This window comes from Channa argus, chromosome 12 (genome assembly GCF_033026475.1).
Source record: "Channa argus isolate prfri chromosome 12, Channa argus male v1.0, whole genome shotgun sequence".
In the NCBI taxonomy this organism is placed as follows: domain Eukaryota; kingdom Metazoa; phylum Chordata; class Actinopteri; order Anabantiformes; family Channidae; genus Channa; species Channa argus.
The window spans coordinates 424,426-448,084 of NC_090208.1; the positions used below are offsets into that span (position 1 = coordinate 424,426).

At 40.5% G+C, this 23,659-nt stretch overlaps 3 protein-coding genes and 1 long non-coding RNA gene across 6 annotated transcripts; all 4 read right to left on the reverse strand.

Annotated features, from left to right (window-relative positions):
• Nucleotides 1–1,671: 1,671 nt before the first annotated feature.
• Nucleotides 1,672–5,533, reverse strand: LOC137137353 (uncharacterized). Its single transcript, XR_010915707.1, has 3 exons — nt 4,808–5,533; nt 2,724–2,860; nt 1,672–1,810 (listed from the first exon to the last, which is right to left on the reverse strand). It is a non-coding gene; the product is annotated as an uncharacterized lncRNA (long non-coding RNA).
• A 1,067-nt stretch (nt 5,534–6,600) lies between these two features.
• LOC137137350 (rano class II histocompatibility antigen, A beta chain-like) lies at nt 6,601–12,029 on the reverse strand. 2 transcript variants are annotated; one of them, XM_067523523.1, is made up of 7 exons: nt 11,906–12,029; nt 11,542–11,814; nt 10,790–11,003; nt 10,107–10,174; nt 9,852–10,010; nt 8,514–8,574; nt 6,601–8,217 (listed from the first exon to the last, which is right to left on the reverse strand). In XM_067523523.1, exons 1-7 carry the CDS (start codon nt 11,958–11,960, stop codon nt 8,211–8,213), a joined length of 837 nt encoding a protein of 278 aa, XP_067379624.1. In that variant the 5' UTR covers nt 11,961–12,029; the 3' UTR covers nt 6,601–8,210. The 2 variants fall into 2 exon arrangements, with proteins under 2 accessions (XP_067379624.1, XP_067379623.1); XM_067523522.1 differs by having other exon boundaries at nt 10,107–10,177.
• A 1,407-nt stretch (nt 12,030–13,436) lies between these two features.
• Nucleotides 13,437–18,327, reverse strand: LOC137137352 (H-2 class II histocompatibility antigen, A-R alpha chain-like). Of its 2 annotated transcripts, XM_067523527.1 has the most exons (5): nt 18,178–18,327; nt 15,439–15,639; nt 14,767–15,015; nt 14,012–14,296; nt 13,437–13,921 (listed from the first exon to the last, which is right to left on the reverse strand). In XM_067523527.1, exons 2-5 carry the CDS (start codon nt 15,500–15,502, stop codon nt 13,782–13,784), a joined length of 738 nt encoding a protein of 245 aa, XP_067379628.1. In that variant the 5' UTR covers nt 15,503–15,639; nt 18,178–18,327; the 3' UTR covers nt 13,437–13,781. The 2 variants fall into 2 exon arrangements, with proteins under 2 accessions (XP_067379628.1, XP_067379627.1); XM_067523526.1 differs by lacking the exon at nt 18,178–18,327 and having other exon boundaries at nt 15,439–15,861.
• Nucleotides 18,328–20,633: 2,306 nt separating this feature from the next.
• LOC137138032 (interferon-inducible GTPase 5-like) lies at nt 20,634–22,789 on the reverse strand (the record flags this gene model as incomplete). Its single annotated transcript, XM_067524937.1, has 1 exon — nt 20,634–22,789. A coding segment is annotated over one exon (765 nt), but the record flags the coding sequence as incomplete, so codon positions are not given.
• Between the last annotated feature and the right edge of the window lie 870 nt (nt 22,790–23,659).

Consider the following 23,659-nt stretch of genomic DNA (forward strand, 5'->3'; position numbering starts at 1 on the left):
TGATGCCATAAGATTAATGGGAGCAGAAAACCAGAGCAGAACACATTGATTTTGCTTAGTGGTTTGACTAAACGGATGAGGATGTGAAAAACTAAAGCAGGTTTCGGACCTTCTCTGTCTGCTGCTGTTGTTTCAAACAAGAATTCTCTGCCTTTAGTGATTAATGACACAGCTGTAGCTCTGTTTCTGATTGGCCTGATAGGTAAAACTTTATTGCTTAGAAGCTCAGGACTTTGCACATGAAGATTGTTCTGGTAAATGATGGAGAAAGGAATGAGGTAAAAAAAACATTCTTTTTTGTCTTTCATACATGTCACATTTTATTGCACAACTAGTATTACTGCAGAAATTGTCCCCTTATTACTATAACAGATATTTATCTGCATAGCTGTAACCTGAGTAATGTTCACAATGGAATGTTAAACTGTGCTTTGGCTAATCTTTCCAAATGTATTATTGTCTAATTTCATATTGATTTTATTACATTATATATGGATCTGGGGATGTGTGTTTGAATTACCAACTCTTTTACTTAAAAATGCTTTTAGCCTGACAGGAACACCCTGGCTTCTTAGAGCCAGGTGATGACCTGCTGTGTCCTGGACAGCAAACGTGAAGCCAGAAAACCTCAAGTTAGTCTGGACACGTTGAACTTGTTGGACTGGCTGGCTGCATCCTTTCTGTGTAGAGTTTGCACCTCGTTGTTTGTGCTGCTGTGTCGCCTCAATAGCCTGATACGTTCAGCACAACACGTTTTCCTGCCGTACACCCTCTGGTTTGAAACCCAAATGTATAAGAGCAATAGACATGACTTAACTGTTTGACTTTGACACTAGTGTGGTCACTTGCTCGTCGCCATCTGGATTAGTACAAAATGCCTTAACTACCTGAACTAATCATGATTTATAGTAAACAAATGAACGTTTATTAACACAGTATCAGTACATGTAAATAATTAGATATATAAATATACACTTAGTTTATTAATCATTTATTACACCTTTGAAGTGATGAACCTCTGACACCCCCTAAATAACTGGTTTATATGTAATTTATTACTTAATGTAAGTGATATATTGATCATTAATAAAGTATGTAAATGCAGTTGTTAAATGTATTACAGATATGTTTTTAGACAAGAATAAAGCATTTATGAATTGGATGCTAATGCTAATTTCAATGAAGAATGAAGCATTTATTCATGCTCAACTAATAGTGTTACCAGAAGAGCACGTATATTTCTATTTTACAAACAATAGTTAAACTTCATTATGGGATCTTGTAGAGGACTATAAAAATTATAGATTCCGTTCCAGAAATCTCGTTTATTTAGGTAATAACATTTTGTGTTTTTCCGAATGTGATAAGCTGCTTGTTGGTGCTAATTTGAAAAGCTACTGAGACAAGATTGATTTATGTGCAGCAAAATCATGAACTATGAAAAAATGCAGTGGTCCAAAGAATTTGTGACAAAACAAGCATTTAAACATGAATGGCTGTGTTTTTATAGCAGCCCTGTGACTTTGTGAGAAACGGGTGGAAAAAAGCAATGAGCAGCCTTAATAGGAGTTGAGTGCAGTTTTGCCAAGTCTCCACCACGGGCTCAGTGGCAGGTCGCAGAATAGCATTTTCTAGAAAAAAGGCACAAGACTGATGTTTATTGGTGAGTGTTGTGTAAAGATGTTTCCTACCCCAGTGTTGGACGCATCTACCTCCACTGCAAACTGACTTTGGTGGTGTGATATGGTAAAGATGTGAGCCAGAGGGAGGTGCTGCTTCTTCTTCAGATGTCTAGGTGAATAGGATGTGGCTGCAGGTGAGCAGATTGAAAAGTACAGTCTATGATGAATGTTCTACAGAAGTTGTTAAAACCAATACAGTTTGACAATAGTCCTGAGTGGACCAATCCAACACAGCCTAAAAAAGCATAAACAATAAATGAATTAATACTGAGACAGGACCTTTAATAGCATTTAAATAATCTTGCCCCAAACATGTTTTACCATTATAATAGACATGGTTCATCTGTCCTTACTGTCTGACTTATTTCCTTCTGCATACATGCACATGAATCTAAATGAATCAAATAGTTTTTGTTTGAAGGAGATATGTTAACTGTGCATACTGACTAAGAAGTTTTAACAGAAAAAAGTTTTTATCTAACACATCTCAGCACCTACACATGAATATGAGCCTGTTCAAATGTTCAGCTTTAACACTGACACACAGATTATTGTCTGTACCTGTGGCATTTGGCCAATTTTTACTGGTTTCACTTGTTCCAAAGTAACAGATTTGTATCCTTCATACAGATGTGGGTAATCAAACAGCAAAGAGAACCTGTTCCCCTGTATAAAACTACCTGTTAGTCCTTTCTGAGTTTTACTTATATTTATCAAATTATCATTCTTAAACACACTAGTTGGTTCCTACTGAGGCTTTTAAAAAACGAGAAGCTTTTGAGTCCAGTCTTGTTCTGGATTCTAAAGTCTATCCGGGCCCTGTTTTTCAAAAGGGGCTCATCTGATTCAGCCTGATATACAGTATACCAGACAAGTGCTGGAGAAGGTTAGAGGTCTTTTTATCAATATGAAAGAAGCAATTAACCACATGTTTTGTGGTGAAACAAAGAAAAACAACAATGTTTTGTGTGGTTCGTTGTTTGTCAAAGATGTAGAAAGGTGTGTCTGAGGGAGGGAGGGGGGAGAAGAAGGTATTTATACCATGGCAGATGTGAGACTTGAGACTTGCAGCGATGGCTTCCTACAAAGTGATGTGTGTGGTGACTCTGACCCCAGGTAAGAATCTCCTCACTGTCCACACCTGAACACATCATGTTGTGTGATGTGTGAGGGAAACACTGGAGAGGAAGTAATTTTTTAAAATCAAGTAAAATAAGTCATTTGTGATACAGTCACAGTAAATTCAGTAAATTCCCAAATACAATTATCACATTGTGATTGTACAAACCAGGCAAGTTTACATGTAAGTCTGTCCAGACTCCTATTCTAATGTACGAGACTAAGAAATGATTATGCTAGATGTAAGATAAGATCATCATCATACAATGAAATTCTGTTGGAGCCCCTCCTGATGTCACACATATTATAAGTAATCTATACAAAAGCAAATAAAAATATAAAAACAATCCACTGGTCATCAATGGTGTATTATATATTGCTAAGAAAATGATTCAGTGATATTGTATTGACTGGATGTCACTCAAGTATGTATTGCACATATTTTTCACATGTGTGTGTGTGTGTGTGTGTGAGAGAGAGAGAGAGAGGTGCATGCATTGGTTTAAAAAACTAAATATTTGTATTATTTTAATAATATACTAATTACATTTGATTCACATTTAGTCCCATTTTTTTCTTGAATTTCTTTAATATCACGTTTCATTAAATAAAATGTGTGTTTGGATCAACGCAGGAGGGAGGAGACGGAGGAATCTGTGAAAAAACCTGCCAACAAGCAAGTTGTGTTCAAAGAGTAAGTTACTGTAGATAATTAGTCAGAGTCAAAGTTATCTCTTTTTGGAACTGAAAACCCAGAGTTTCCCTACACTCAGGTTTCATTTTCACTTAACCTGCTTCTTGAAATACCACCCTGGTGTGTGTTACACTGACTGCATGTCAGTAAACAAAATGAGAATACAAGAAGGTAGGTCACAAATGGGAATCTGCAACGTAACTACATAGGTGAGGTCTGTCTGAAATGCTCAGAATCACAATGAGTTTTATTGGCCCTGCATGCTAACACATACGAGGAATGTGTGGAAAGTCGCTCAGCACAGGCCTAGAGGTCAGGGGGGCCTGACTGTATCTGGGCCAGCAGACCTCCTGGTTTTCTATCTTTGAAAGAGTGAGGGTTACCAGGGTGGCGGGGGCGAGCCGGTGGGTGTCTGGAGGGAGGTGAAGGGGTCAGTATGCAGTCCTGGTGGGGGGCATTTAGGGGGGTGTATACAGTTATGGTAGTGATGATCCCTGAGCTAATGAATGTGGGGGGTGTTGGTCTGGGTATTTCAAACATGCAATAAAGTGCATTCAGTCTGTCTGCCAGCTTGTGTTCTCCTCAGCAGGTGGCGAAGGCCTCCTGTAATTTTTGATGTCACTGGCAGAAAAACTGTTGTAGTTCCTCTTTGCCACCTTGATCTCATGTGTCAATGAACTTCTGGCCTGTACAGGAGTGTATCCATGCTTCTATAAGCTTCCTCTTCAGACCTGCTAAGCTGTCTGAGTTTAGCTGTTGCTGTACGTGCGATAAGTGTTGTTTGGGACACAAGTCCTCACAAAAACTGAACTATGATGTCACAGTGTCAGTTCATCCAGGTTTTCAGCTGCAGCCTCAAAAACACTCCAGTCCTGCAGCTGTTGCTTGAAGTGTATCGTCTCTTGTGGGTTGTTAAAATCCACAAGTACAATGAAAAGAGAGTCTGGGTGTTTTTCTCGGCTAATTGATGAAGCGTGTCACTTCCGTTGGCCTGCGGTGAGAAGTACAACATGTGTATGTTGCTGTGTAGCTGCAGACATGCTGTCCCTGGTCCTCCAGGACATTATTAGGTCCACCAGTGATAATGTTGTGGCTCATGTAGCTACATGTCTTACAATGTGAAACAAAATGATCTCAAGTTTTTTCTTCTTATTATTTTCTATTTTTCAGCGTCTCGTTCACAACTGGATGGTGAGTCAGAGATGATTGTTTTTGTTGTTTTTTTGTTAAAAAATGCAGGTAAAATGTACAACTTGTTGGAAAATGAGACTGGTTTTACCAATAGGTTATCTGCAATATATTTCATACTTACTGCGTTTCTCTCGTTAGTGTGTGGAAAGGCCGTGTTAAACACCAGGATCACCGGAGGACAGAGTGCCCCCCCAGGTAGCTGGCCCTGGCAGGCTGCTCTGTTTTTTAATGGAAGTCTTTAATGCGGCGGATCCCTCATTACCAAACAGTGGGAGCTGCCAGCTGCTTGTCAAGGTGAGATTGAACCTGTGACAAAAACAACAAGCCACCAGGGTCATGTCCTGAGTGTCAGTCTGAGGGATTTTGAGATGATTTATGGGATGGGACACACAAACAATGTAGTGATGTGGTGCGTACACTGACTGTTTTCATGATGTGTTTAATGATGTGTTCGTTATGGACAAGAACAACAAGTTGCTCTGCGATATTGTTAAAGGAAAGACACATGAAAAACTGGACTAGACTGGGTCCTGTGCAATTGTGTTCTGGACTACAGTCCAGCTCATTCGTGTAGTTTTTCTTCTCACCACAGGGACAACACAAGCAATCTGGTTGTGTATCTTGGTTTATTAACTATAAGCCCCAATGAGGTAAATCAGACGATAATGCAGATCATCAATCATCCAACTTCAACCCCAGTACTGGTGATGATGACATCTCCCTCCTGAAACTCTCCTCACCAGTGAATTTCACCACCCACCTTCTGCCCGTCTGCCTGGCAGCTTCAAACAGCAGCTTCTAGAACGGCACTGACACCTGGGCCAGTGGATGGGGCGTCACCGAAAGTGGAGGTGGGTCCATTTAAATTTTAAACTATATATTTTGTAGAGAAATTTCCAACATGTGGGCCTGAGATATACTTGTGACAGACCCCACCTCAAACAGTTAAGATAATGAATGGATGGACGTTTTATTGTTTAAATACACTTTATGCAACTGTTTTTGTCTTTCCACACAGATTATTCAAGTTATTCAAGATTGATAACATTCAAAGTTAGTTTTATTAATTTCAGAAAATGAGTTGGAGGTGTGGTGATTATTGTGATTATTAGTATAAACACCAAACAGCTACAACAATAACACCACCTGGTTGTTTTAATATAAAAATATTACACTCACTGGCCACTTTATTAGGTACAACTGTACAATCTAATACAACCCAATACAGCAGCTCTGCCATGAATTTTACTTTTGCATTGTTATAATTCCTAATTTTTTGTGTGTTTATACTCGTTCCCCAATATTCTACTTAAATGACATCAAACAGACTTTTTCACTAATGTTGTGAGAGATGAGAAGTTGTTGCCTCAACAATATTATATCCATTCACTCATTATATGTAACTGCATTTAATGTTTACAGTCATGAGACGAGAGGTGGGGTCCACCCTGGACAGGCCTCCAGTCTTAGAGCCAACACAAAGAGACATACACAGGCAGACAACTATTCACGCTCACATTCACACATACCGACAGTTTCGAGTCACCAATTAACCTAACATGCATGTTTTTGAGAGGAAACTGGAGGAAACCTACACAAAAAGGTCACATTCGTTTAGGGACACGAATCTGCAGCCTCCTAGCTGTGAGAGAGCTAACCACTCCACCACCATTCTCCCCTCAGCCTGAAACCATCCTTGCTAAATACATTACAATGGAAACAATGTTCCGACTCTCAAACTTTTAAGTCCATATAAAATACTCACAGGGAGCAGAGGTGAAGAAGGTGCAGGACTTTAAGTACTAAGGGTCAACGGTTCAGAGCAAGGAGAGTGTGGAAAAGAGGTGAAAAGACAAGCGAACACAAGAAATCCATTTTTACATGATGATTTTAATAAAGGGGAGTGAAGCTCTGAGCTGTTTGTGACTTTTATTAAAGCGAATATTTCACAAAACATGATCATTTAATAAACTTCACCTTCTGCTTTAAAAACATGGTACATTACACATAGAGTTAAACTAATTTATTCAAAAATACTCTGAGAACCAAAATGTAGAGGTTTGAGGAACAAAGTCAATTGTCACTGACCTCATTAACATTTAATTTAATTATCAGGGACAACACAGCTACAAATGATTTAAATATGTGATGGTCAATTCACAGAGTGCAATTTATTATTCATGTCTAACATGGAAACTGGGGAACATCGTTTTATACTGTGACCTGACGCTCTCTTCATTCTCCATCTCCTCACTCGAACAATGAAGTAAGAAAAAAGGAAACTGGTGGTTGGACAACTCACTGGACCTTCACGTTAAAACACCCGAGAGTAATTTGAAGTACAGCAATGAAAGATCTCTCCTGTGTCTTCTGACAGCTGATGGTTTGTCCTGACACATACTAAGTGATACCTGACTTCAGTAAGTATAAGCAAGATACATTTAACTAATGCTTGTCTCATTGTGGCTGATTACTTGAATCTGCGGACGGAATAAGGAGACTTCTGTCAACCCCTGGTTACCTGTGATAATAAACCTGCTGTATGATCTCAACACACAGCAACTCTCACTGTGCAACACCTCAAATATTACAAATCGCTGGATGTACACAGATGATTTGTGAGGTGCTGGATGAGCAAATCTGCTGCTGTCAGCAGTCGACCCTGCGGTAAATTAGCCAGTTATCTGTTTAGGTAAGATTAGTGCCAGGAGCGTGATGCTACCATGACTTGGTGAAGGTTCTCAGTCATGAGTCATGTCAGCTGGACCTCTTTTTGCTTGGTTGGAAACGTTTCACTTCTTATTCAACCTGCAGATATGTGACGTTTGTCAGCTCTTGATGAGAATACATTTCGTTGATCCTACAGTGTGTTTCAGTTACACCCCTTTATTAGCCCTGCCCAGTTATTCCAGCAGTTAGTCTGGGTTTTTGAGGAATATCTTTGATTTATGCTGCTGTGACAAGTCTGAAAGATCATTGTGTAGTGGTGCTGTTATTCCTCATTATTTAATTGGTTATTATTAGAGACAACACTTAGCTATGAGGACTTCAAAACTGTTTTACTGCACCTGAATTCACTCAGGAGCAGGATGTAATATGTGTAGAAATCTAATAGACAGATGTCAGAAAAGTGAGCATTCAAATCACGTATGTGGTTGTATTTTTCACAAATTTGGACATTGAACCAGTTTGATCATCAGTGAAATCTGTGTGGCGCCTCAAGTAAAGACAGTTCACATTACTTGAGGGAAGTTATCTTGAGCCCTGGTTTCCCAATGAGGGCATTGCATCACTCAAAGTCCTGATGAGGTACAGCTCCCCTGGAAGAGTGTGTCTGACCAAGGATTCCTTCAAATGAGAACAACAGCAGCACCCAGGGGGCAGTTTAGAGAGAAGGGGGAACCTGAAGAGGAAATCCCTCCTGGACCAGTTGGTCAGATCCACACAGAGGCACCATCCCCACTCACGGTGTTTTAATCTGAAATCCCAGGGACTGGTCCAGACACCGTTTCCCTTTTTCTGTTTTATTGTCTGAGAGAGGAGATGGAAGATAAAGAAAGCCAGATACAGCCATATATTTATAAAAACTTTGACTTTAAACCATCCGCTTGATGCCTGGCAGCAGATTGTTATATACACACACACACACACACACTCATTTGTTCATTTTCTATTAAAAGTGGGATATGATTATAAATCTGTCAAAATGTTTCAGCCATTTCAGAGCTCATCATCACATGACCTGCATCAGATACTTTCTAATTGGTCCACTGCAGATCACACGACACAAACATGTGCATTTGTAAATCTGTAAAATTCATAATCACCTGTCAAATATAGTGTACTTTCCAATGTCAGGTTTGTATTTAGTGGGACCCAGAATCCACTCTGAGAGAAAAGAAGAGACAACAGCAGTTAAACCTTTGGTAAAGCTAGTCAAGGCAGATATATTCATATTTCATACACTAGGCAAGTTAACATGCTTCACAATAGTAGAAACCAATTTAAAATCACTGTAGTATTATTAACAACCCTCACTGGTTTGGGTTGTATAACATGACACATGTCTGCTTCAGAAGTAGGGGGAAGTGTGGGTTTAACATCAGTAGAAACAGGACCAGAATTATTCCTTGTTTGTAGTAACGGAATTGAGTCTTTGACTTACTGACATCACTAGTTTGTGTATTTTTCTAAATCATTTTCCAGGCTTTTACTGCAGCCTCCTTCATTATCTGAAATACATGTTCAAGTGGATTAAAATCTGGTGGTTGACTCTCGTTTAAAGACCTTCCACTGTTCCTTCCTTGTGATAAGGAAGGAGGAAGATCTTTATCACACGGAAGACCTTCCTTGTGATAAAGTCCTTTGTTGAGCTGACAGTGTGTTTGAGATCATAATGAAGCTCGTTCACATTAGCTTGATGTATTTCTCTGTAAATTTGTTGGTTCAATCCCCGGCTCCTCTGGTCACATGTTGAAGTGTCCTTGAGCAAGACACTGAACCCCAACTTAGTTGGTCCCGGTGAGTGTTGGCCAGCTGCATAGCAGCTCCCCCATCAGTGTGTGAGTGTGTGTGTGATTGTGAGTGTGAATGGGTGAATAAGAAGCAGTGTAAAGCGCTTCGAGTGCCAATAGGTAGAAAAGTGCTATATAAGTGCAGAACATTGACCACTTTTTCTCTACAATTCAAACCATATGTTCTGAGCCTTGCTGCTTATGATGTCTGACCCTTGTCCTGGACTTTTTTATTTATTTTTGTTCCTTGATCTCCTCGGCCACCTGATCTGGTTTACATGCATATACAGACCCCTTAGTCTGCACAGGTTTTCTTTGCTGACCTGTTCTGTGGACGTGGCTCATACACCACTGGTTTCTTTCCTTTTCAGAAAAAAAAGGTTTTGGATTGGCTATGACCAAAATTTGTTTTCCCTCTTTTCCCACATTCAAAATGTCTGGTTTTCTCCCATTAACAGCTTTTTGGTTAATTCTGGTTATATCATGGACATTTATATTTTCTAACAACAGTCTTCATGAGTAAAACCTGAAGCTAAAACCAAGAGTAGTCATTTGGGTCTATATTTATTGTTGGAAAAACACCTGTTAGTTGCATGTACCAGTACTGTGAATTGGTACAAACTGCCTTAAACTGATTGTAGCTGGTGTTACCTGGTCTGAACTGCTTCTCAGTCGTCTTTCTGGGACTCTGAGCTTGGGTCTTCCTTGAACAGTAGATCAATAATCCAGCCAGAAATAAGACCAGACCCAAGATTATTTCCGAAGTTATAATAGTGATAACAATTCTCTCAGACTCAGGCTGGGACGGATCTGAGGACAGACAGAGAGAGACAGACAGAGACAGACAGGTGAGCAGATACACATGTGTAGACACATACACAGGTGAAGAGACAGACAGGTACTTACCCCAGTCAATGACCAGAGGTTCTCTCAGGCTGGCGTGCTCCACCACACAGGAAATGTTCTGTCCAGCTCTGCTTGAAAAACAAACCCACGCATCACTGCTTCTGTCACTGCACTGGTCTAACTGTTCCTCACCTGCTGAACATCTTATCAGTCTGTGTGAAATACTTTATTACAGTAAAACTAACATTACAGAAACCTGTTTGCCTGAAACACATGGGAACAATTGCTAAACAGGTCTCACCTACACATGGCAGCACCTGCTCTGTACCTCTGCCTGAGGACAAGAACTCATTTAGCCTAACAAATGGAAAAGTAAGACTTTACAGACTAAGGTTGTCTGTGAGCAGAACATTGGATTAACTGTGTGCTGATGCTGAACATGACTGAACATTAAAAACAACTTTTTCTAACAGCAACATGTTTTGAAGATTCTCCAACTCTGAGCTTATCAGGTTATAACACAAGCGGACGGTGGATTTGTGGACAGTAGCTGGTCTAAACACTGTATATGGAAACATATGTGCAAACTGAACTTTAAAAGTTTCTTGTAGACGTGTTACTGTCTTGTATAATAAGCAATGGGCTGTGTGTTGGATTACGGTGATGGTGGGGGTTCCAAAGTTGGCAAAAGTTAATATGGACACCCCTGAGACTTCTGAGCACAGACCTGCACCTGGACTCACCTGGGTGTGTACTCAAGGTGAGAGTGGATCTGGTAGTACCAATCACCATCTGCCAGTTCTACTGTGGAAGTGACACCAGAGGGGACTTCCTGTCCGTCTCTGATCCAGCTCACTCTGATCTGTTTGGGGTAGAAGTCATAGACACTGCAGACCAACATGGCAGGATCTTCACCAACAGGGGGCACCACTGAGTGAAGTCTGACGTAGGGCTTAACTGGAACACATGCACATTGTTCCTCTCAGTAGTAATAAAGACACAAACTGACTGATCCTAAATCTTGTCCTCACATACAGATAAAACTAATCACATGATCAGTTCTCAGAATAAAGTCACAGCATCACCACATCCATTGGAAACAGGTTTTCTGTTCAACATGTTGTCTATCACAGTAATTAATGGTAATTATATAAATGACAGAAACACCTGCACAGAATCAACTTCTCTCTGAAACAATCTGAACAAAACCTGAACATTATCACCTTCATCAAGCTGGATTGTTGGATTAGAGCAGCTTAGTTTCAGCTTGGTGACAGTTAAACTAACACTTTAGCACCTTAGTACATTTAGAAACCAAAGAACTTGATCTAATGTGGTTTATGTTCACAGTAATAACTGTTTACGCTTTAAGATTTTATTAATATATTTATATATCTATAATATTTATTAATTCTAAAGACATGTAATCTTTGGTTTGATGGACCAGAAGAAGAACCTGAGTGTGACTGAGTGTGTTACAGAGAAACAAACTCACCAGACTTATTTAGAGCAGACGGGTATTCAACTTGTACGTTGTGGAGGCAGTACGTCTCCTTCTGAGCTCTCATCAAAGCCAGATATGCAGCATCTTTGTTCCAGTACTCTGCCTGTTTCACTCCAAACTCTGTGTATCCAACAAATTGTCCCACATTACTGTCAAACCTGGTAAACTCCAACCTGTTGAAGTATTCAGAGTGGATAAACTCCATGTCGCTCAGCTCAGTGGAGTTAAAGACACAGCGATCAGCTGAATAATACATCCACCCATCTGAGGAACAAAACACACAGAGAATTCAGTAGATATGCATGTATTGATCAGTGATCGGTGTATTGATCAGTGATCGGTGTATTGATCATACCTGCTGTGTAGATGTTGATGAAGAGGAGGATGAAGCTGACAAAAGATGAAGCCATGTTCCTCTGTGCACATCACAAACACTGACACAGTTTGACTGAAAGCTGCTCTAACGACTACAGGACCTGGTCACATGACCTACAGTACAGCATCACCTGTTACCAGGCAGAAAACTGAGGTCTGATGGATTTTGTTTTAGTCTTCTATAGTGTCCATCAGTTATACATTTCAAATTATGTTAAAGGAAAATAAGGAATAGTTTCATGTGTGACACGAACCTTGTGTTTAACACTTTAACAAACTGAAGCAGAAACCACGTCCCGGCTGCTCTGATCCGTAGTTATGTCACGTAGTTATTTCACATGTTGCATTGTACAGTCAAACAAAATAAATGTTTAGCCAGAATTTTCTTTTGGACTGTAATTTAAATGTGTCAGTTGTGTGATGTTTCACCTATGAAGCTGGGCTTTAAAAAAAAGATTCCTCTCAGCCTTTGCAGCGAACACAGAAAAACATATTAAGATCAGTGTTTGTGAGGAAGAAACATTCAGGGCAATGAAGCTTCTCCTGGTGTTTTTCACAGATTGAACCGAACTTTTACCCACCACTGGAACATATGTCCAAGTACTGTAACAAACAAACTCAGAAAACTGGGAAGTGCAAGAAAAAAAAGGAAGTGTGAAGCAACAAGTGAACCTGTGATGCTGGTTGTAACTGTCAGACACAGTAGGACTGTGAGAGCGGTTCAGAGAGAGCATGTGTTTCACTTTACACTGGTAAGAGGAAGAATGTGTGATGCGGTTTATCCCAGTTCCATATTCATGCTTTCACAAATAAAATTGGGGAACCCCCTCCCCCACAGACAGTTAACCCCCATTCAAACTCCATTCAATTACTGTTTCTCAGTGGTATTTTTTGGTTGATGCAGAGCTTAATTTCCCATGTCATATTCACTGGGAATGAAAGAGGAACCAGTATTTATGCAGAACTCAAGTATTGCCGTTACTGGACTGTGGAAGGTGGAAACCCACACAGAAAGACAACAGCCAGCCGGGGAGTCAGTCACACTAATCACATTTATCAATAAATGTTTTTATCGAGAACCCTGAAAACATCTGTTTCTCAAATCAGTTATTGATGTTTGATGATGCTTTAGACTTTAAAATGGATATAATATATAAAGCAAGTAAAAAAGTTTGACCAAGTAAAAATCGATTTTAAGAGAGAGAGAGATATGTTTTAATATCAAAGGGGCTTTTATGTTTAAGAAAATCAGGGCCAGAACAACTTTGATGTATTTCAGTCAGCGGGTGAATTTATGTAAAACTCTCACCGGGTTTAAGAAGATCTTTTAACAAATTGTTCAGTGAAATGCTGTCTGTGACTCCTAGATGTCTTTAATAATTGACTTATTTTCCTGGGACACGAATGGGGATTTGATGGCGTCATATGTGGAGCTGGGTAATAATTGACTTTTGAGTAGGTTACCTTTCTGTCTTACATGAGGACATAAATTGTACATAGATTCACTGATACACATGTTGAATGTTCATTTAATTAGAAAAACACATTTTCACGAAGACATTAAATAAATTGTAGCAAAATGTTCTACATATTTATTATAACTAAGAAAGCGTCTTTAACAGATGTAGAAAATTATTATTGATAGCAAAAATGTCATAACTTGCAAATGAAAAAGGCTGTTTTAAAAAACATAATATTGGCTCCACTAAAGAGCTTCCAGCCTAAACTGGCTCTTCATCAGGTACAGATGGCACTGATTGCTAAGAAAACAGGGACTGTACTAAAAACCCCGTGCTGCTGTTTCCATGCACCTTCATCACCTCTGATTCGACTGAGCAGACAGGTCGGCGGGTCCGTCACTCATGACCACATTTTCCTGAAGCAGTCAGCTGCACGATGAGGAAGAGGGCTCCAGTAAAGACACCGAGCAGACCAGCAGTCAGATAGAGTCCCCAGAACACTGCGTGTCCAATGCTGGGCCACTTCACCTCCACACCTGGAGACAGAAAACACACAGACACATTAACATCAGCACCACATGTGGAGACAGACGTGATCGGTTCTTTTTTAAGTAGTGTTTCCTCACTCCAGAATCTGGTCAGTGGTTGGTTCAGGGCTGGATGCTCCACTGTACAGCTGTAGATGTCTCCGTGATGTGGCATGAACTGCAGTCTGGAGATCTGGTTGAAGGAGCCATCTTTGTTGAGGTGGGGAACACTGACATTGGTTCCTTCAGTCATGTTCTCGCCGTTCTTGTTCCAGTAGATCTTTACAGGAGCAGGATAAAAACCAGTCACATAACAGATGAGGGTGTTGTTGACTCCATGGTTCAGGGCGTCTCTGGTGTAGATGATCACTTTACTTGGTGGATCTGCAGAGAAACACAACACAGTGTTTCAGTCCTCTCTGGATCTCACTGGGTTTTGTTATTGTTGCTCGGAATGACGAGTTCAGCAAGTGGTTTTCAAAGAAAAGTGATCAAAGTCGATTTTGTACGGTGGCTATGAGCTCAAAGCTCTGCAATTTCAGAAATCACATGCAACAATGACAACACAGGCGCAGCATTAAGAAACGTGCTGCATAAAGCCGCAGAAATGGCCTCGGAAGCAGGACTTTGTGTGTTATATTGTGATCAACTAACAGATTTACATGTAGTCATTTAGCAGACGCTTTTATCCAAAGCGACTTACAAGTGAGGTACAAGGCAGCAAAAATCTAAGTCAAGGAGAAAACATCAAAGCATTTTATACAGTACCACACTTCTCAGGTCTGATACACCCAGAAAGAGAAGACATCAGGACAGGGCAGTACACAGACGTATGGGATGTTAGACATTCTCACCCAGCTCTGGTGGAATGGTCTGGCTGACTTTACGCAGTATTTGTAGGTTGCTTCTGCAAATTTGTTGATTAGCCACAGCTGATTCATAAGTTCCTTCTTGATAGCTGATATGATCAATAAAGCTGGGCTGTGGCTCGACTCCTCTTTTGTTGATAAAATCTGCGTACCACTTCTCGTCACCGTCCAGGGAGTACATCATCTCTCCATTAGTGTCCGAGCAGCCATTAATAGAAAGGTCCTCGTGAACAACTGAAGAGAAAACAGAAGGAAGACGACTGATTGAAGGTCATAACAGAGATTGCGAGTACACATTGCCAATGCACCCCATCAAATTCAAGTAAAGTCGTTCAGTCCAGGATCTGATTTTCACCTGATCAACAATAGTTTATCAATAATGACCAGTCACAGCTGCAGATGGACTGAATGATGTAAACTTTTGTGGTTTACATTGTCACCAGAGAAAGATGTCAGAGCCCACGATATTTTGTTCAACGATATAGAAACACAAGTCAAACAGCCGTCACTGCTGTGACTACAGGTGAGAATAGATCTGAGACAGATAAATTACTTGTACAGTTCACTCTAGATAATCAAAGTTTAAATCAGTTTAAATTTGGTTTAAAAACTAAAACTAATTTTTGTTGCAAAGCATCAGGTTTAAATCAGACTTACCATCAGTAGAGACACAGAGGACACAGGAGAGGATGAGGACCAGCTCTGACACCTCCATCATCATCAGTGTTATTCTTTAAAAATGAATCTGAACACAAAGTCCTGCAGCAGCTGAGCACTCAGTCACAAAGCAGCCAATCACAGAGCCGAGATCACATGATGTCATCAGTAACCAGAGGGATATGGCAGACGAGAGCCAACCTGAAGAGAAACCATCACACCCTGCTGGAGACTGATCAGTAAAACTTTGAAAAACTCCGGACTTTCTAATTTGATCACACGACAAAGCCTGTAAAAATGCATCAACAAGCTCATTAATAGAATATAAAGACACAATCGTGGTGAATATGTGAGGACAAATAATGAGAAATGCAGAAACATTGTGTTAGAAAAGTTTATTCTGCAACATTTTTACATGTTTAAAAATAATCAAGACTCAACCTGAAAAATAAATGTTCGTCTTTGGACCCAGAAACACAGAACACAGGAGGAAGGTTAAGAAGGTTTATTGACAAAGAACTTAAAGAGAAACGGCGATCAGAGGACTGATGAGTGCGTCTTCCAATGGCAGCGTCGGGGAGACTGGACGTTGTAGACAGGATTGCAGAAGATGGAAAAGAGCGACGAGTTCAGTCGGGCAAAGTGGAGAACGGTCAGGAGCCAGACAATATGGAGGAACCAGGGGAGAAGCAAGATCCGAGTAGTCTGCTGGCAGTGGGCTACAGACAGGCAGGTAAACGATGAGCCAGCAGTCAGACAGGTAACAGGCAGCAGATGTAGCAGACAGTCTTCAGACAGGTTAACAGACAAACAGACAGGTGTGTGATGAGTGAGGAGTGAACAGGCAAACAGGTTATAAACGTCCACAGTTTAGTGCACAAAACAGCTGGAAGGTTCACTGAGGACAGAACTGTGGGGACAGCTGGGCTTAAATAGGCACAGGGACGAGTGAAAACAATCAGGACTGGGGAGGAGGGGAATCAACTATGGAACAGGAAAGGAGACAGAAGTACTACAAAATAAAAGCTGGGAACAGGAAGTGAAACAGGAGACTGTGACAGAATGACTCACAAAAAGTTGTATAAGCTTACGACATAATTCCTCCAGTCTGACAGGGGGCAGTATGTGTAGCCTTGATGCCAAGTAGGTACAGCACCATGTGTTCATAAACAACCTTTTAATTAGAAAATTAGTTATTGGTCATGTTTTATGTGTGATGACCATGAAGAAGGGGGGACCTCTGGCACAGGTTGTGTAAGAGCAGATGAGTTGGCTTTTGAGCTCCCAAAGATCCAAAGTATTTATCTCTGGTATAAAAGACTGATCTCAGTACCCAAGTATCCAAAACTGTGTCTTTGTCAGTTGGCATGTGCGTCTGTAGTTTCAACCCAGGGAACAAACTGACAGTCTGAGAGCAGCACACACCTGACAACAGAGCAAACTCAGGAAAACACACTTAGCGACTGCTCAGGAACAATTGGACGTTCTGGAGACAGGAGAGACCAGGAAATTCATGTGTGCTCTTGTGCCAAAACAAATATGGCAGCGACCGAGAACTGTGATTTTTTTTTAAAATTCAGAATCTGTGTAAAAAGGTTCTCAGACCAAAAAAAGCAGAAAGATCAACGCTGTGTTCAGGTGAAGCAGTAGTTACTGTAGCTCTGCTTCAACTGTGATGTCATCTGTCGTAAAAATGTTTGAAAAAATCTGGATCTAAAGATGAAACACTCTGCACACGACTGGCGTCATACACAGGAGAAAAGGAACCAAATGTGAAATTCAGAGTATTTCATGTATTGATTTGGAGACTTGGACATTTCCATTTGAGCAACATGGAAAAATTAGAAAATCTGATGCAGTAAAAGTTTTCTTATTGAAGAAAGAACACAGTCCACATACTGTCCTGTACTGAGTGTCTGAATCAGTCTAGATGTCCACTGCACTTACAAAGACAGTTGGACACAGAAAGTCCTGTACACAGGAAGAAATCAAGAAAACTAAATGTGGAAAATCTCTTTTACAGTATTTAAACAGTGATGTCATAAACTCCAGATATCGTTTGGCCACTTTAAAGATGCTGCCACGTGTTTAAAAGCATGGAAGTAAAAACCTACATCGGTTGCCCTAAAGGGAGGAACTATGGCAATAAGCCTAGAAACATCAAACTGGTCAGAAGATGAAGCAGAGGGGGCTGCACACACTAATGGGAAAACCTATGCTGACCTGCAAGAAGCTTTAAGGTTCTACAGCTGTGATAGAAATTTTCCCTCTAACTTAGTCGAGTGTATCTAGATCGTGAAGACAGAACTCAGTGAGGTGAACCATCTCAGTTTAATACATGTCAGTATGGAGAAGACCACATGGATGTTGCTATTTTCTGACTTGTATCTCTCAAACCTAAGGAAGGAACCACCCTCACAAAACATGAGATAAGAAACCAGGTGCACAAAGTCCCCCACACAGCCACCAGACTTCTGAGGGCTGACTGGGCCGTGGCAGCCACCACTTCCAGGTCCCCTTGCAACCTCTCAGGTGTAATGACCACCCCCCACTAACCTCAACACTGCCCTGATTTCTGCTTCCAGTCCATTTAAAAGGCACAGACACATAAAAAATCTGCCTTGGTGCATCACTCCAACGTCTCACGGGTCAGATTTCTTGTAAACTCGTCAACTTCCATACTGCACCGCCACACACAAAGAGAAACTGCCAACCAAAAGCAACGATAAAAGAACTTACCAGACACTGACGAGATGCAGGGCGACGACGAGAAGAAGGAAGGACAAACCTCCACTGTAGGCTATGCTGCTGTCTAACAACATACGAGAACAAATAAGGCTGCTCCCTCCTCGGTGCCCAAACCAAAATCCAGATTCCAAATGTGCTGCTGCCAGAGAAGCCATTCCAGCCGGTGGGGAGCAGACTTTTCAAACTTCAGGAAGTGCACGATGGACCAATCAGCTCCCAGCACTGCCCCCAATCCAGCCAATCAAACAGGGCACACACAGAGCTCCACACAAACAAAGAGCACTCACTCTCGCTGAAAAGCGTTCACACGAAACACAACTTAAAAGGATCAAGAGCTTACGGCACACATGACCCAGTGCAGCAGGGTTTGTTCTCTCTGGTAAAACCAACACAACACACACTCTGCTTACTTCCAAATAATAATTCAGAATCTTTTAGCAGCATGTTTGGATAAAATGTGTGTGTCTTCATTTTGTTGAGCTGCATTATAACGCGCTTCCATCACTAATAATATTTGTATCACACCAGAATTCAGAAGCAGTCACATCTCCCTCTTTCCAGGACGTCAGGCAGCTTCAGATTAAACCAGCAGATGTCAGCAGAAACACACAGTGATACATGCTGCAGTAGTACAAGTACATTTAGTACCTGTAGTTTGAAAAGTACTTTTTAGCACTGTGCAGTTTGTGAACACGTTTTTGCTCTGTGTGTCATGTATTATCTACATCTCCCCTGTCTCAGGTTACTAACAGTGCTGACAGACCAGGTACTTTTCTTGTTTCTGCCTCTTACAGAGACTCGGGTTGTGCAGCTGAGGCTGAATAGCAGAATTTTTACTGGCAAAGTCTCTTGTTTCTTCATGTTACCACTTCCTAAAATGCTGAAAGTCAGAAATTAACTTTTACTTTGAAAAGGATTCATGGCTTTTGGCAATTTTAAACTTACAGTGACCAGCTGGAGACAAAACCCAAATCCCAGAGGAAGCAGTTTTTATTTATCATTGATTTTTTCTAATTCAAATTCAGTCTGATGTAAAAGAGCAGAAATTGGTTCTGCTGGTGTTCAGGTGACAGGTTCTGTCTATACAAGTCAAATCATTCAAACGACTTTATTGTGGCTGCTAACCTGAAAACTATGTTCCACTGTGCAGAAAGAGCACAGCAGCTGTTTGTAAAGAGCTTCAACAACTGTTCACAGGAAAAATCAAAGCTTTTAAATGTTGCGGTCAGTGGATTATTAACACATTAACACTCGTGTGGTAGATGTAAGAGCGTCACGTCAAACATCGTGTTTCAGTCATTTTACAAAATAAAAAACTACAATGTTGATTTGCTTTTACAATCATTCCTCCTGTCTACACTGGCAGGGACCCCGTTCTCTCACCTCTCTGCATCCAGAGCATCATCACTGCTGCTGTGTCTTTGGAACACCTCATTGCATTTGCTGGGTTGGGATGTTGAGAAAAGATCAGCACCAGGTGAAAAAGTTACCTGCATAGCAACAGTATAAAGATCAAATGGCACAATAATTAACAGAGTGTGTGAACAGCAGAGAGGATTTAACCTTTTACTATCTCTTTCCAGGTTGCACTTTGACACTGTCAGAGATGGTTTTTAGCCGTAAAGCACATAAAGCTGAACAACAGATGTTCTCTGAAATATTTGCTTTAAATACACATCAAACCAAACTACTCTTAACAGCACTGATTGAGTATTGATTGAGCAGTTTTGTGGCTGGATGTTTCAAACCCTCACTTTTCCACAGGAATAAACCACCGAGTGAAGCTTGATCTCTCCTGGCAGGAAGCTGTCACACTGGATTCATTTCAAATTTACTGAACATGACCATGATGGCAGCATGAAACAAGTTTTTTTATTTATGTCGCTCGTTCACATGTATCACGAGGATCTGTCCAGCAGATGGCGTTGGAAAAACGGAACCATTTTCAAGCCATTTGCTTTTACCAGTTCCGGCAGGACCTGGTTAGTTGAGTGCCGTCCATCTGTGACTGAGCAGGAGCCACTTAAACTGCAAACTCACAACCTCAGCATGAATAAAAATTCATGGTATATGGCGTTTTTATTCAAAGCGCTTTACAATGTTGCTTTTCATTCCCACGGCAGTGGCTGCCATGCAAGGTGATCTTAGGTCCAAGAGGAGAGTCTCACAGAGGTTAGGATTCACAGCTTTAACGTCTCCATCAGTTTTGTTTAAACCCTCTCTGACGGACTATCCGCTCCATGAAGGTGTGTGACATCAGACGCCGAATTCAGCACAAACAGAACTGCACGGTCGGCTGCACGGCCAAATTTCAAACACCATTACAGTTAATGATTTAACAGAGTGTGGTGATTATTAAACTTACCTACAGGCTCATACGCTCCACTTCTAGTGTAGAGATAAATTCCACCTTACATTTGGCAAATGAAGTGCAGATGCAGCAGTAATAGTTTAAGAAAAGAAACAAGTTTATTTATTTGGCAAACATGAAACTTACATAATCTCACTGACCTCTAATCTAAACTAAAATCATAAGAATAAATTGACAGGTCATTCAAAGAGGAGCAAGAAACAGTGTACTTCCTGTAACATGCAATTTTATCCTTTAAGCACAGAAAACAGGAGCTTTAAAATCATAAAGTCATGTATCATGTCAACATCCGTTACAACTAAATTGATTCATTGATGTATGTGTTTGTTTAGATTCATACGTGTGTTAATGATCGTGTGTGTGTGTGTGTGTGTGTGTGTGTGTCACAATAGCAGAGCTTATTTAAGAATAATTCATTCCATACAATCAAGTAATAAATGCTAAACAAGTTAAAATATGACGGTTGTAATTTTTACACAACAAACCTTATCAAATATTTTGCATCAAACCCTTTAAAGAAAGCACATTTCAGTTGTTACATGTACTCAGAGCTCTCAAACTTCCCTTAAGATAATGACAATAAAAGTATTAACATCATAAATTAGATATTAAAGCTGAGATGTTAGAAACTATTATAATAAATCGCTTGGTAAAGATCAGTCCATTATCTGTAACCACTCGTCCTGTTCAGGGGGGTGTGGGACCGGATCCCAGCTTTCATTGGGTGAGGGGCAGGGTTCACCCTGGACAGATCTCCAGTCTCAGGGCCAATATAGAGGGACATACACAGAGAGACAACCATTGATGCTTCCTTTGGCAAGAATCAGTTCACTCACTAAACATCAAACGTTTGATATCATTTATTAAACTTCAACTAAAGTCAGGTGTCCAATCACTAAAAGAATGAAGGTGTGGTTTAGAACTAGCCCAGATGTGATCCACGCCTCACAAACAGAGCTCTCAAAAGAATAGGAAACGTCGACTTGTTAACTTACGTTCCAGAGTAATCTCAGACATATCGCAGGTGTGCTGCTAAAAGGCAGAGGAACAGAGCAAAGATGGAGGCTGTAGCTACCCCAACAGCTTCCGTTATTCTATTTCACTGATCATTACATCCCAGTCTGTTATTCAGGAACTACTCATTCATTAACAGCTTCCTCTTTCTTTGCTTAGTAACTACTACTACACTAATTGTTTACATTTCTATGTCCATCAGATTCCAATTGTCTCTGTCCTTTGTCTCTCTATGTGTGAAAAACTAGTAGTAAATCCATAATGAGGTTTACGTGTAAAGCGGCGGACTTTAAACTGTAACAGTAAAAAACTTATTCAAAGCTGAAGTGAGACTACATCTTTTCTGGAACATATATTGTCCTTTATATACTATGATCATTCATCTCATCTCAACTATTAAATGCAACTAAATCACGTTTTACAGTGAAGCTGATTTAACTGAGATATCATTCATCACACTGAGGTGTTCAAACCTAGTGCCCGTTTAAACACTCTGTGTGCATCATCAGCAAGCATGTCAAGAAAGAATTCGAGACCTTTGTAGGTTGCTATGAAAGACAAGCTCATTGCTACTGGGATTCCAAGTACTGGAATCCATCTGCACCATTCCTCTGCTGCCACCATTGTAGTTATACCCGCACATTCGCCCAACAAGCTCAACACAAGGCCAGCTGTTATTGTTGTTGCAGCCAGTGGTGACATTATGACAGCAATTAGATCTTTAAATGATACACCATTGCTATTACCAAGTCTCTGCAGCGATGGGATATCAAGACCAAATCCAACTACATAACGTGTGACAACACCAACCAGTAAGACTGTGTCAACAGAAACAGAAAGCCCAGGAACTGGCACACCGGCTACAGCTGCAGAGAGAGTGGCATAATATTTTATTTCGGCCTGAAAGGCCTCTTTCTTCTTCTTGATGATCTCCAGGTTGATACTGGGCATGGCCATAAGCAGAGCATACCTCTTGTGTTCAGGAAGTTCTCTCTCTAAGGTCTTGTGTAAGAGAAGGAAATCATGCTTCTGCAGCTCAAAGCTGGACAGAAGGAAGACCTGTGGTGACTCAATGCGCTGTTGTTCAAGACCTGTGTAAAAGGAATACGCAATATAACGATTAGATACATTTAAACTAAGTTGAATTAAAACTTTTTTAAAGGGATATATGATGGATATTATGGAAATGCACACAAATGTACTAAATTTACAGAATAATTATATCATATTTGAGATGACTCCTAGTTGACTTCCATAATCCATTGTGAATCATTAAGCTGAATCAGTGTGAGAAACCACAGTATTACTGTAATTATGCCAGTGCCATTTGTGATGATTTCTTATTTCTTATTGGTGTGTCCGGCATGTTGTTGCTCTGTTGGCAGGTTGTCCATTTATGCTTTTTTGTGAAGTGAAGCATTTCAGTTGGGCTCCATGTTTTAGTGAACACAGGAAGAAAATAGGAGCCATTTACTTCAACATCTGATGCTTCTGTCCTAATTAATTAAATTAAAGGCTAAAGTTGAGTGAATCAAGGAGCAGCATGGTGGTGAGGCCTGCTGGCCCACAGCTAAAAGGTCCCTGGGTCAAATCTTGGTCAGCCGGCAACAGGGGTTTTACTGTTTTGTAGTGGTTAGAGATTACATATAGGAGTTAATATATGATATAATGTGTTAATTATAATCATTCTTTAATATAATATACAATTCATATTACATATGAATGGAGGAGCGAAATACTATGTGGCACATGTTCTGGTGTGCGTGTGCCTTGTGGAGACAGGAAGAAGAAGGGTCACTATGACCACAATTCAAAGAACATTTAACAGGAAACAAAACACGGGATGAGGTCTTTGCCAAGAACTGGGGAAAAACAGGATATGGTGTCAATGTGAGGAAGGGAGATAAAATCCCTGAAAACTGTTGCTAGGTAGGAGAAAGTCGAGAGAGATATCAGAGAGAGATTTAGGGAGCGCACTATGAGGTTCCTTGCAGTAGTACTTCAGGCCAAAGCTATGGTATCTAAAAAAGCTATATGGTTGAACATCATATTTCAAAAATATTTATGCCCAAATACTATGACTTCAGT